The following is a 12,610-nucleotide window of genomic DNA, read 5'->3' as shown; positions in this document are numbered from 1 at the left end:
AAAACTTTTTGATACATCTCAATTTTATATTGAACTCCTGTTCTTTTATCCATATTCCCATCAACACCTTCTTTAAATCTCTCTTCTTGTGACCAGCAAGACTGCATTCTTAAGGGTCAAATACTTTTTACCGTTGCTGGTTTAACAAAAGCCCCAAAATCCAAATTCCTCATTCAGTTTTAGAGAAGGATTGATCCAGACTCTCCAAGATCCAACCAGGTTAATCAGTCTAGTGAAGCAAAAGAAAGTATTCCAATTTCAAAGCTTCAGTGATTCATGTTAATCAGTCTAGTGAAGCAAAAGAAAGTATTCAAAGCTTCAGTGATTCATACTCGTGATAAATACAGGCATGTACCAGAATAAAATTGAAACAGAATAAAACTAACAAAATTGAACGCCACATAGGTCCATGAACAGGCAATAGAATATCATCTCTCGGGTCTTTAATTGATTAACTGAGGTATTCAATATTGTATAAATCAAGACTTCCTGGATTAATTATTCAATAGGAGAATCAGTCAATTCAAGCTAGACAAACACCACTTGGGAAAAACTCCACAATCTTAACATAACAATGAGTATCCAGAGAATCTTGCATGCCAAGCAAGACCCCACCATCATTCGCACAGCCCAACCACAAAAATGATAACATCACCGCTTTGTTTCATCTATGTAAATGGAGAGCATCAGCAACCCTACCTGTCATAAAAACCCATCAAACAACCCATCTCATCTGCTTATTGTGGCAGAAAACACCATGCCACAAAGCTTTTTATTCCAAAATACTAAATTATAGGTTCAAACATAAACCATACAAGACACTACACTTACCTGAAACACTAGGACACATTATACGGCTCTTGTGGCATACATCAAGCCACAAAGCCTTTTATTTTACCTACAGACTGAAGATCATAGTTCAGGCACAACACAAAGACCAAATTAAAATTCACAATACTAAGTAGATGGATGTGCAATAATGACTTGGCTTGTATGCTGCTTCTAAGCCAAACAGAGCAAACACCACCAGAATCACAAATTATAATCTCGAAAGCCCAACCTGGTATCTCTCCCAGCCTTCTCCTCCTCCATACTGACCATCCCAGCAACGTAGGACACACCTTGGTGAAACTGCCTTCAGCTTGGAAGCAGAGAAGGTCTGATACATCAACAGCCCACCACCAGCAAGCTCCTGCTCCACCAGATCCTTGCAAGTGTAGCCATTGACATCAACCATCTTTCCCCAAGTGCCAGCTTGCCCACGTCCACCAAAGATGGTGACTGCCACAGAAAACTCAGAGGGATCAAAGCAATGAAGAACCCTCTTGATCAAGTCCCCATAGACCACTCTGTCAGGGTTAAACCCCATGGCTTCGTAGCTAGCATAGCTAAACCCATTCTCAGGTGTCACATGAATTGTTGAAAGTGCAAGGCCATTAATCCCATTCATTGAGTAGCCACAAGGGTCAAATTCAAAGTCACATATCTCCATCTCAGGGATAATCTCAGAAATGCCAGAGAGCTTAGTCATCTCATTTGCTGTTGAAGAGTGACCATCCACCAAATTCTTGTAGAAGATGGAAGCCTTCTTGCTGTTTAAGCCAGTCATGCACATCTCAAGAGTAACCATTGGCAGCTCAGGCTTTCCAGCAGCATAATAGATGTGCCAATTCCCATTGGATGATGCCGGATCACCTATCACATAAGCATTCCCACCAGATGCAAGGCCACCAAAGAATTGATTAAGTATTGCAACCTCCTCTGAGAAACTACGATGGGGAGCAGGCTGAGCACTTGGAGAGATAAAAGTCCCTCTTGAGTACTTTGCAGACAAAACAGTGAGAGAGAGCTCCTCAGCAAGTTCAAGAATTCTTGGAATTGATAGAAGGAGCTTTGTAGTCCCACAGGTTTTGAGGATTATCTTGTATGGGTACACAAACAGGCTCGATTCAGAGAGGACATAGGAATCGAAATCCTTGTTCGAGAGCTGCGCAACAATGGTGCACTGTGCTGGTTCCAAAATGGAGTCAATCTGGGCACGAGTAAGGGCACGCAGACCCTGCCCAAGTGGATCCACAAAAAGAGGTGCTTCAGAGAAGGTGATCTCAAGACGCTTCTCATAGCCCTCAAACCCGATTGGTGAGGCTAGAGGAGAACCCATGTCATACACTGGTAAGACTGCCATCAGTCTGAGAAAGGGAACAAAAGCCAAGGAAGGAGAACACAGAACAAGATAAGGGGTGGGATTGAGAGGCTGATTTGGTTGTTAGAAAGCAGCTTGCCAAAGAGAATGGCTTATAAGCAGAATTCAAAACAATGTTGAAGGTAATCCTAATCCTACTCTACAGAAGAACGCATCTGAAGGGTTATCAAGATGGCTTCCTCGTGCACTGTAACAGATAAAAAGAGAATATAATATCAGTTAGCCTTAACATGTAATCAAGAAAACAAAGAGAGATACAAAAGCCTTTTTTTCCCATTTTCTTACATTGGAGTAAGCAGCAGAATGGAACTTCTTTATTCCACCCTTTGGTCGAACTTCCTCAATGCTATAGCCAAGGGGAACTTCATACTGTAAGGAACTACTGCTGGACTTCTTCTTGCCACCTTTTGACTCCATTAAAGCATTCACACTTCCTGAAGAAAAAAGAATTAAAAAAAAAAGATTAATGCATTGTTCTTTCTTTTTTTTTCTATTTTCTGCATCAGGAACAGCTTGAGTCCTGAGTCCTGCATATTAAGATTTAATATAAACAGCTATATGCTTATTGGAAAAACATGAGTGCCTCCGGTAACATTAGAATTTCATCAGCCTCAAATATAGCATGATATTTTTTTTTTTTGAAAATGAAAAAAAGTAAAAAAATAGATAATGTCATCAAACTCAAAAAAATTAAACCATGAAACCACATGAAAAGCAGATGAATCGACAACTTACATAAATAGAGAGGATAGAAAGCAGAGAAAGGGGAAAGGCAATAGCATCAATGAAACTGTTGTGCTTTTTTGTGGATGGGGGGTTTAAACAAATTCTCTGCCATTAATAAGTTAAAAGAACAATGGTTCCCAATCTAATTCTTCTCAAATTACAAAATGAAAGAGCCATAAGTTCGGTCCTTTGCCTTTCATGTAGAGCAAGGCCGAGAACTTTACAAATTACAGCCATGAAAAAAAACATTATTGGAGATTTATTAAGGAAAGAACAATGCATCCGCCCCTGGTAGCAAGCACATGTCTTCAATTTCATGAAAAGATGCCTGTTATTTATTTATTTATCTCTCCGATTATCTACATAGGCTAGAATGTGGACGAACATGGATGGCTGGCTTGCTGGATGAATGAACACTCAATTGTTCCTCTTCATATATTTTTCAGACTCAATTAACGAATAAAACACTGGTATGTTTTTAGTTAGGTTTTCCCTTTTTTGCTTTGTTCACCTTATCCTAGATTTCGATTATAACTATGATCTTAAAACCCACAAGTATTTTCCTGATCATATAATTCAAACATAAAATAAAGAGAAAAAGAATAAATTTATTTAAAAAGAAGAAAGATACCAACTTACCAACTTCACGATCTTATACTAACACAGCACAAAATAACAAGTTGTAATCTGAGTATATGATATGAAAAAAGAACAAAATGGGTGTTAATTAAGTAGTGCAATGCTGCTGGATAAGAAAAATACGAAAAAAAATAACAATTACATTTATCTTGGACTTTTTTATACATAATTTTTGGTGATTTAATTCTGCTCCAATGCAAAAACCTTTTATGTGAAGAAGCAAGCACAATGCCAACCTTCTTAAATATTGAAGTTATAGAAGAAACAGTTTTAATTGATTGGTTTTCATGAGAACACACGGGTCGCAATGAGAATAAAATAATCACAACAAAGTTTTCAGTTAAGATCTATCATACGCAATCTAAATACCCAAAAAAAAAAAAAAAACAGAAATAGGAAAATTGCAAATCTACAATCTTTTGCATTAAGAAAATAAGAAAAAGCATTTACGCGAACATCGTGTATAGACTAGATTCTTCTCCTTTCCATGTAAATAAATATAAGATTTGATTGATAGAATACCCATGATGTTTTACTTAAAAGATTGATAATTCTTTTTCTTCGTTCATCTTACACAAAACTTAGATTATGCATCCATTATTTTATCTATAAAACCTCTGCACCAAAAATTAGAGCAAGGAGAATATAACATTCTTGAACTAATTTTAAATTCCAAAATCGTTGTACTGAAACAACTAAAAAGGGAAAGGAGAAACCAACAATGAAAAGGAATCTGAGATCATAATATCTAACAGATTCCATCATACAAAAAACGGGCGGAAAAATAGTAAAACGAGAGATTAAGGAGAAGAGATGGATTGAGAGGAGAACTCACGCGACAGAGGAAAAGGGCTGTCTCGCTAAGGCGGCGAAGAAACTCTCCAAGAGACCGAACCTTCTTCTCTTCTGCGATCAGAATTGGGAAACCCTAACCCTAGAGCTGGATGGATGGAGGCGAGCGCGATGGGGAACGGATACGGAGAGGAAAAGGCGGCGGAGGCGGCTTTAAATAGGAGAAGGTTGGGGAATCCAAGCGGTGGCGTCGGGTCTCTGGCGCCGCACGTCACTCGCCACGCTTTCTTGGCGATATCCGGCGGCGGTAGGTCCGCTTTGGCCAAATTTGGGACCCCTTGCCTCGTGACCCCTAACCCAACCAAACCCACAACCAAGGGGAACGAACCAATTCCCACCTCTAAGCCCTCAATTAGCTCGGTACCTGAATCTAATCTTGGTTATGGACACAAGGATATAGCCTTGGAATGGGTTTCCTTCTTGATGCGACCTTCTTCTAATCTCCCAGGGAAAAAAAAAAATTTGTTGCAGAAATATTCTTCTAAAAATTTAAATTTGCATAAATACCCTATTAAATTATATTTATTTCTATAAATATAAAATTTAAGAAAATATTTACATAAATTTGAATTGAAGTCTACCCCTAGATAACAGCCTATTTATGTGCAATTCCTGATGATTGGAAGATTTTCTTTTTATATATATATCCCCTGATTTCAATAACTATTTACATTTATTTTCTAATCTTATGCATTAGCAAGCAAAAAACAAATGTAGTTTTATATAAAAAGGGTTTATCGCATGAATACCCTTCTAAAAAATCAAATTTGTATGAATACCCTCTTAAAATTTATATTTATTTATGTACCCTCATAAAATACTATTTTTGCATAAATGTCCCTAATATAATGGTTCTTCTAATACCGTTAATAAAAGTCATATATATTTTAATTAAAAATAAAATAAAATTTTGAAATTACTTTTTTGTCTTCCATTGCGATCGCCTTATAAATATTGCTTTTTGCACATCTACCCATTAAAAATATTTTAGTCATTTTAATTTGAAACTATTAATTTTTTAAAAGCATTAGATAGTGTAGATACATATGTAAAACAAGAAAAAAAAGGGTAAAATAGCAAAACAATTGTTTTACGAGGGTATACATATAAATATTAATTTTATGAGGGTATTCATGCAAAATTCAATATCTAAGAAGATATTCATACCAAAAAAAAAACTCATATAAAAATAGATGTGACTAAGAGATCTATCTGTGTACAAGAAACTCGGTATATAAAATACTGATTATGTAAGGATTAGAAGTACAATGATAGTGAAACAAAGTAAGTGGCTTTTACGTTCTTATTTTCCAAGTCAATGAATTGTGATTGAAGCCCAAGTTGGTACATCTCCACGAATTTGTGCTCAGATGATTATAATATTGATACGTCTCTCTTCCTCTCAAAGAGATGGAGCTTTCTAATTGAAGAAGTCTACCTACCATCATCAAAATGATATATGGTTAGGGTGGTAGATATTTTTAGAGCTTAGCTAACAAATTATGGATCAATTTACATGGTGTAGAAGTAATGAATAACTAATATGTGGCTACTCTACTTTATGGGTTTAGTTGAGGCTATCCACCAAGCACTAGGATTTATTTGAGTGGGATTTAGATATATTGCTCAACAGCATAGGATGTGATCTGGAATTTATTAAAAAAAATTATATTGTATGACTGTCATGAATCTTGCAGTCCATTGTGAAATGCAACATGGTTTAGAAATATGTCACTTACGTCAACATGCCTTGACTTGAGAAAAATATGAACCCTAAAGTGACATGAAATTGTATTATATATAAAAATGAGAGTTTCCAATGAAGAAAATATGCTCTTTTACTCCATCTATCAATTTTTATTTCGATAATATCCTTTTTATATGTCATAAAATAGTTAAATTACCACATATTCCTTTCCCTATAATCTTTTCCATGAAACGTCTATTTTGTATTAGATTCTCTCTCTTTCTCTAATTCGACTCCTGAATAGATTTGACTTTATGTTCTACATTAAACTCTATCTTTCACTCTCTTTCTAGTTTTCTCAAATGGGCAGTGCACATACTCAATTTTTAGTTGCTTAAAAAAAGTCACAGAAGCAATTTATTTAATTAGATATTAATACAACCACACAAGCCGTAGAGCTACCTAAGTGCAAGAGTCCAATGTTAGTTAAATCTTACTACTTTACAAAAGAAAGCAATAGCAATGACACTGCAAGACATGATCCAACCCCCTTTTTTTTTTTTTTTTTTTTTTTTTTTTTTTTTTTTTTTTTTTTTTTTTTTTTTTTTTTTGCTAAAGCGGTCATTTCATACAATACGGGTACGAATACACCCTAAGGAGTCAGAATACAAAATGTCCCGAAGGGCACCGGGCATCTCTCTCACCCCAGCCCAAAGGGTGCCTCCTGAGTGGCTCGCTACATACGCAGCCACCCAGTCGGCTGCCCCATTGGCCTCACGATATACATGCCTGGCCTGAAATGTAACCCCCTCTCCCACCATTGTCCAAATGTCGCGAAGCAAAGGATGAACACATGCATGACTACCCGGGCCCCTACAGATCCAGCTAATCACCGTGGCCGAATCACCCTCCAGAAAAACCGAGCTCGCTCGGAGTACCCGCCACGCATAAGACAGGCCCATCCATGCCGCTCGCAGCTTTGCCCCTGGAACAGAGATATCAAAAATCTGATGGCCCCCTGCTGCCACCACATCAAAACTCGGGCCCCTAACAACAAATCCGGCCCCTCCCCTCCTGCCGCCATCCATGACAGAGCCATCAAAATTGACCTTGAGGAAGCTCGGGGGTGGGGGCTCCCAGGTAAAGAATACCCTGTGAGGAGCTGCCGAAGCAATATAGGAACCCCAGATGTCCCGAGCTATCAAAGGTCGATGAGCTGGCTCTACCTGAACAATCTCTACAGCCTGAGCTCTGGCCCGCTCCATCACAAAACGTAGGGATAGCCGACGCTCACCAAACACTCGGGCGTTCCTGGCCAGCCATATCTGGTACGCTGTACAAGACGCCCGGATAGCCAATCCCCGTGTCTGAGGTGCACTAGCCCACAGCCGAACCTCCTCCAGGAAGAGATCTCTCCCACTCCAGGTGGCCCCCAGAATCCCAGTCAAGCTCCAAACCCCTCTCGCCCATACGCAGTGGAATAAAACATGATCCACCGACTCCTCCACCTCGCAGTCTGGACAAGAGGGGGAAAGGCTCAAACCTCGTCTGCACAACACTGAGCATGTCGGCAACCGCTCCCAGGCCACCTTCCACAGGAAGAGAGCAACCCGCTGGTGTAGCCCAAACCTCCACACCCAGCCACAATCTATGCCCAACTGTGAGCCTGACTGAAGGAGCCTGGCAACCTCTCCGATCCCAACACTCGCTCGAGAGGTAGTGCTCCAGACCCTGACATCTGGACCTGCTGATCCCGGAAGGGGAATCGACCGAACCTGCTCAACTAGGTGCTCTCCAAATAGATGGCCCAGCCTGTCACCATCCCACTCTGCCTCTCCCGGCCGGAGAAGATCAGAAACTCGGAGTCCCTCCCCCACCTCAATGCTAATAGTCGTCGGCCATAGTCTCAAAGGAACTGCATCCACCCATGGATCCTCCATCACATCAACACTCCGCCCGTCGCCGATCAGCCACCTCGAATGCGCCAGGGCCATAGGCACATACCTCCCAAACTCTCGCCACATAAAGGATCTCCTCCGCCGTCCTATCGCCTGGCCCTCGAGACCCGCTCGGCCATACCTGGCTATCATAACCTGGCTCCAGTGACCGAGCGGCTCCAGGACAAGCTGTGCCGCCCTCCGTGCCAAAAGAGCCTCGCGTCGCACCAAGAGTGACTGCACCCCCAGCCCACCCTCCCTCAGTAGTAAACACACTCTCTCCCAAGCCACCAAATGTATCCCATGGCCCCCCCGGTAGGAGCCCCAAAGAAAGCTCCGCATAAGCCGCTCAATCCCCACCAGCACAGTCTTTGGCACCACTGTGTGAGCCATCAAGTAAATAGGCATGGAAGACAGAACTGACCTGATCAACGTCAATCTCCCCATCATAGAGAGAGACGATGCCCTCCATCCCTCTAGTCTGCTCCGCACCCTCTCCAATAAGGTGGCGCACTCTGCCACCCGTAACCTCCTCCCTGTGATAGGAACCCCAAGATACACCAGGGCCCCCGTCTGCTCCTGTATCCCCATAGTCGCCCTGATCTCCCGGCGCACCCTCCCCTCAGTGCTAGGGCTGAAAAAGATAGTGGACTTTTGTAGATTAACCCTCTGCCCAGACATCACACAATACTCTGTCAGTACGCCCTGGAGGGCTCTGGCATCCGACACCCGCGCCCTGGCGAGTAGGAGGCAGTCATCTGCAAATAATAAGTGTGAGAGAGGTTGGGCACCCGGGGCTGGGCAATAGGGTGCCAGCTCCCGGTTCCCACAAGCAGCATGCATAGCCCGGGAAAGAACATCCGAGCAAATAATAAACAGAAATGGGGACAGAGGACATCCCTGGCGAAGTCCCATAGTAGCACGGAAGAAGGGCGATGGCGTGCCGTTGACCAGAATAGAGAAGCTAGGCCCCTGCACACATCCAAGAATCCAATCAATCCAAACCTGGTGGAAACCAAGACTCTCTAGTGCCCTCCGCAGGAAGTCCCACCGGATCCGGTCATAGGCTCGCTCCATGTCTAATTTCACTGCCATCAAACATCGCCTCCTAGAGGCTCGCTGCAGATCCCCCATCATCTCCTGAGCCAGTAAAATGTTGTCTGAGATACTCCTCCCCCCCACAAAGGCTCCCTGCTCCCGGCTAATGATCCGTGGCATCAGGCTCTTCATCCTCCCCACCATGATCCTCGCCACCACCTTGTACAAGGTGGTACACAAGCTGATGGGTCTATAATGACTCGGTTCCGAAGCGTCCACACGCTTCGGTATCAATGTGATAAAGGTGGCCTTCCAATCATCTGCCATCCTTACATGGGTAAAGTAAAACTGTACTGCCTCCACCACTGCCCTTCGAATAATACACCAATATCTACGGAAGAAGAATGGTGGGAAGCCATCCGGTCCAGGGGCCTTATCCTCTGCCAGACCCCAAACCGCCTCCTGCACCTCCATCTCTGACACTGGCCGAATCAAGGCTGTATTCTCTGACTCATCCACTCTGATCTCCGACCGGGGAAGTAGACCCGTCTTAAGTATCCCCCCATCCTCAGTCCATCTGGACCTGAAAAAGTCGACTAATACCTGTCTAACTGCCGAATCCTCCTCCACCCAGTGGCCCGCCTCAACCCTCAAGGACCGGATCATATTTCTTTGCCTTCTAATAACTGTCGATCGGTGAAAAAAACAAGTATTCCGGTCACCATCCTTAACCCACTGAATTCTGGACTTCTGTCTCCAAAAGATCTCCTGCTGGCGCAACAAGGAATGGTGGGAAGCTAATGATCGCCGCAGATCCACCATATCGGCCTCCGTAAGGTCCTCTCCTCGATCCTCCCTCCCCTGGGCGTCCAAAATCACTGCCTCCACCTCCTCCAACCTCCTAAAGATATTGCCGACAGTCTCCCGGTTCCAACGCCGAAGACGGCGTTTGGTGAGCTCCAACCTGCGTGACACCCTCTGCATGGCATCCCCTCGTACTGGCACACTCCACGCCTCCCTGACTACATCCCATGACTGGGGATATGACAACCACAACTTCTCAAAGCGGAAGGGGCTATGATGCACCGATCTTGCCTCTGTCGATATCAAGAGAGGGCAGTGGTCAGAAGCAATCCGAGCTAGATGACTAACCTGGTAGGCAGGAAAACGCTGGATCCAGTCTGGGGATGCAATGGCCCTGTCGATCCGCTCCCACACTCTAGCCTGCCCAGATTGATTATTGCACCAGGTGAAACGAGGTCCAGAAAAGCCGAGGTCCACCAATCCATTCCTCCCCACAAACTCACGAAACTCCCTTCTATCCACCGAATCAGAGTATTGTCTACCTCCTCTCTTCTCCTCTGAGCTTAAGATGCAGTTAAAGTCCCCTACTACCATTGTTGGTACTCCCTGGGTCAGCAGACTAGTCAGTTCTCCCCAAAGAGTTCTCCTTACCCTATAATCGGTACTAGCATAAACCCCGCACAACACCCACAGGAGTTCATTCGGTTCTGAAATGACCATTACCACTTGCTGAGAGCAATGACAAAATACATCCACAGAACCTAGACCCCGCTTCCACAACATCAGAATGCCTCCGGATAACCCCCGGGACTCCACTGCAAAGGAATCCCAATCACGTGCCAATCGCCGCTGAACTCGACGTAATCCATCACCGGATACCCGTGTTTCGCAAAGGAAACAAATTCCAGGATTATGAAGCTGTACTAACCTCTTGAAAGAGGAGGAAAAGGAAGGTTTGGCGGCCCCCCTACAATTCCAAGCTAGCACCTTCATAAGACTAATTACCTCCCTCCGCACCAGGAGCCAGCTTGCCTTCCTGGATTGAGGCTCTCAGCAGGTCAACAACCCTCCCATGATCCAAAATCGGAGACCCCTGTCTCGAGCCCCCGGACACACCCCTTGTCACCACCGCCCCAACTGGCAAATTGAAGCTGCTCTCTGTGGTCGGACTGCCCAGCTCCTCCGAACCAGTTCTCCCGGCTTGAACAGTGGTCGACAGAGCATGGGAAGCACTCGCCACAGTCTCTGCAGAGAGGCAAGAAACTCCCTTCTCGTTGCCCAGCTCCACCATGAAAGCTTCACCACCCTCTCCTCCTTCGACACGAGCCGGTCCACCAACATCAGCCGCCGCCACCGGCATCATCAGCGCGCCCCGAGTCAACCGAACCGACCGGCTCGACGTGGAGCCTCCGGCATCCGGGGAGGGGGGGGGGGGGAGCACCGCCCTAGCAGAGCACAGCCCATCAGCTTCAGGCCCCGCCACCGGCTCCGCCGTCGACTTCCCCTCACGCATCGGCTCCATTCCGCCCGACGCAGCACCACCCTCAACCGGAGAGGCACTCGGCTGCAGCGCCGATGGAGACTCCACGACCCCCCTGCCGGGACCTCCGGTCAGCTTCGGCTTCAGTCGAGCAGGAGCCCTCGCCGGAGGCAGGGAGGCACTCCGGAAGTGTCTCCTCCCAATCTCCCTCCAGCGACCCTCCCGACCATCGAAGGACGAAGATGAAGCAGTTCGGGATAGGCCCTGGGCCGGCCCCGCCCCCAGCGCTGGACTGGGCTTGTGCGGGCTCCTAGCCCGCTTCATTGGGCTTGGGCTCTGACCCCTGGCCAACCCATGGTCCACCTGCTGGGCCGACTCATCCGGGCCCGACTTCTGGCCCATCTCCTCTGCTGGGTTCCGGGCCAACCCAGTCAACTCAGGCAGCACACCCTTTCACCTCGATGTCATCTTTACATGCTGCCATTCCACCATGAACATCAGCAGAAGCATGCTCTCGTTCTCCATGGAGCAATAATTTTCCACTCTCTTTTGTTTCTATCCACATGTAATGACTTGTGGTGATCTCAAACATGTCGACATGCATCCTTTCTAGACTTCTTTTGCACCTTCAACTTTCTCGTCTTTTTTCTTGTTTTCTAGCTTTTCCGTTCCCCTTTTGCATGGAGACCAGGATTGCTTTCATGCAAGCTACTATCTTGCGCAAGTGTGCTCTTTTATTATTATTATTATTATTTTCTGCCTAATTCAGTGGTTCTTGCTGGTTCTAATTATTCATCTATATTGCATGATGCTCGATCAACTGCCACTTCTCTAGATGTCACCATATCAATGAAAAATATTGAGACATAGCATGGATCATGCAAGCCACAGTGAGCCTTTAAATATGATTCTGTTGAGCTCCTAGCTCTAGGACAATTTCAACATTTGTATGGAATTATTTTAAGAACTTTAAATGCATAAATTGATGGGGACATCAGAGCTGATCATCCGCCCGTCTAGTCCACCATTTTCATTAGCATTTTATTTTATTTCTAGGCTTGTTTGTATTTTATTTTGTAGGGCTTTATTTGTGTTATTTTAGGGCTTTATTGAAAATTATTTTTTTGTAAGGGGTTTATATTAATTATTCTTGTTTGCGCTCTATATATAGGAGACTTTTATCATGATTAGGGTTTCAATGAAGTGATTAAAAATTTCTCTCCCACGTTCTTTCTCCTCTCTCT

General features: G+C 44.3%; 2 protein-coding genes across 3 annotated transcripts; both read right to left on the bottom strand.

Moving 5' to 3' along the window:
* Positions 1-732: 732 nt before the first annotated feature.
* On the bottom strand, positions 733-4,614 carry LOC103709801 (S-adenosylmethionine decarboxylase proenzyme). Of its 2 annotated transcripts, none has more exons than XM_008795300.4 (3): positions 4,404-4,614; positions 2,489-2,637; positions 733-2,390 (listed from the first exon to the last, which is right to left on the bottom strand). In XM_008795300.4, the coding sequence occupies exon 3, from the start codon at positions 2,183-2,185 to the stop codon at positions 1,040-1,042; it is 1,146 nt and encodes a 381-aa protein (XP_008793522.3). In that variant the 5' UTR covers positions 2,186-2,390; positions 2,489-2,637; positions 4,404-4,614; the 3' UTR covers positions 733-1,039. The 2 variants fall into 2 exon arrangements, with proteins under 2 accessions (XP_008793522.3, XP_026661508.2); XM_026805707.2 differs by having other exon boundaries at positions 2,489-2,633.
* Positions 2,370-11,768, bottom strand: LOC120111858. The gene is made up of 4 exons (XM_039129930.1): positions 10,892-11,768; positions 7,402-10,593; positions 2,489-2,637; positions 2,370-2,390 (listed from the first exon to the last, which is right to left on the bottom strand). The coding sequence occupies exons 1-4, from the start codon at positions 11,766-11,768 to the stop codon at positions 2,370-2,372; spliced, it is 4,239 nt and encodes a 1,412-aa protein (XP_038985858.1).
* Positions 11,769-12,610: the final 842 nt, after the last annotated feature.

Source organism: Phoenix dactylifera, chromosome 1 (assembly GCF_009389715.1).
Source record: "Phoenix dactylifera cultivar Barhee BC4 chromosome 1, palm_55x_up_171113_PBpolish2nd_filt_p, whole genome shotgun sequence".
NCBI lineage: Eukaryota > Viridiplantae > Streptophyta > Magnoliopsida > Arecales > Arecaceae > Phoenix > Phoenix dactylifera.
The sequence above is the reverse complement of the archived record's forward strand: the minus strand, read 5'-3'. Positions and strand labels throughout refer to the sequence as shown.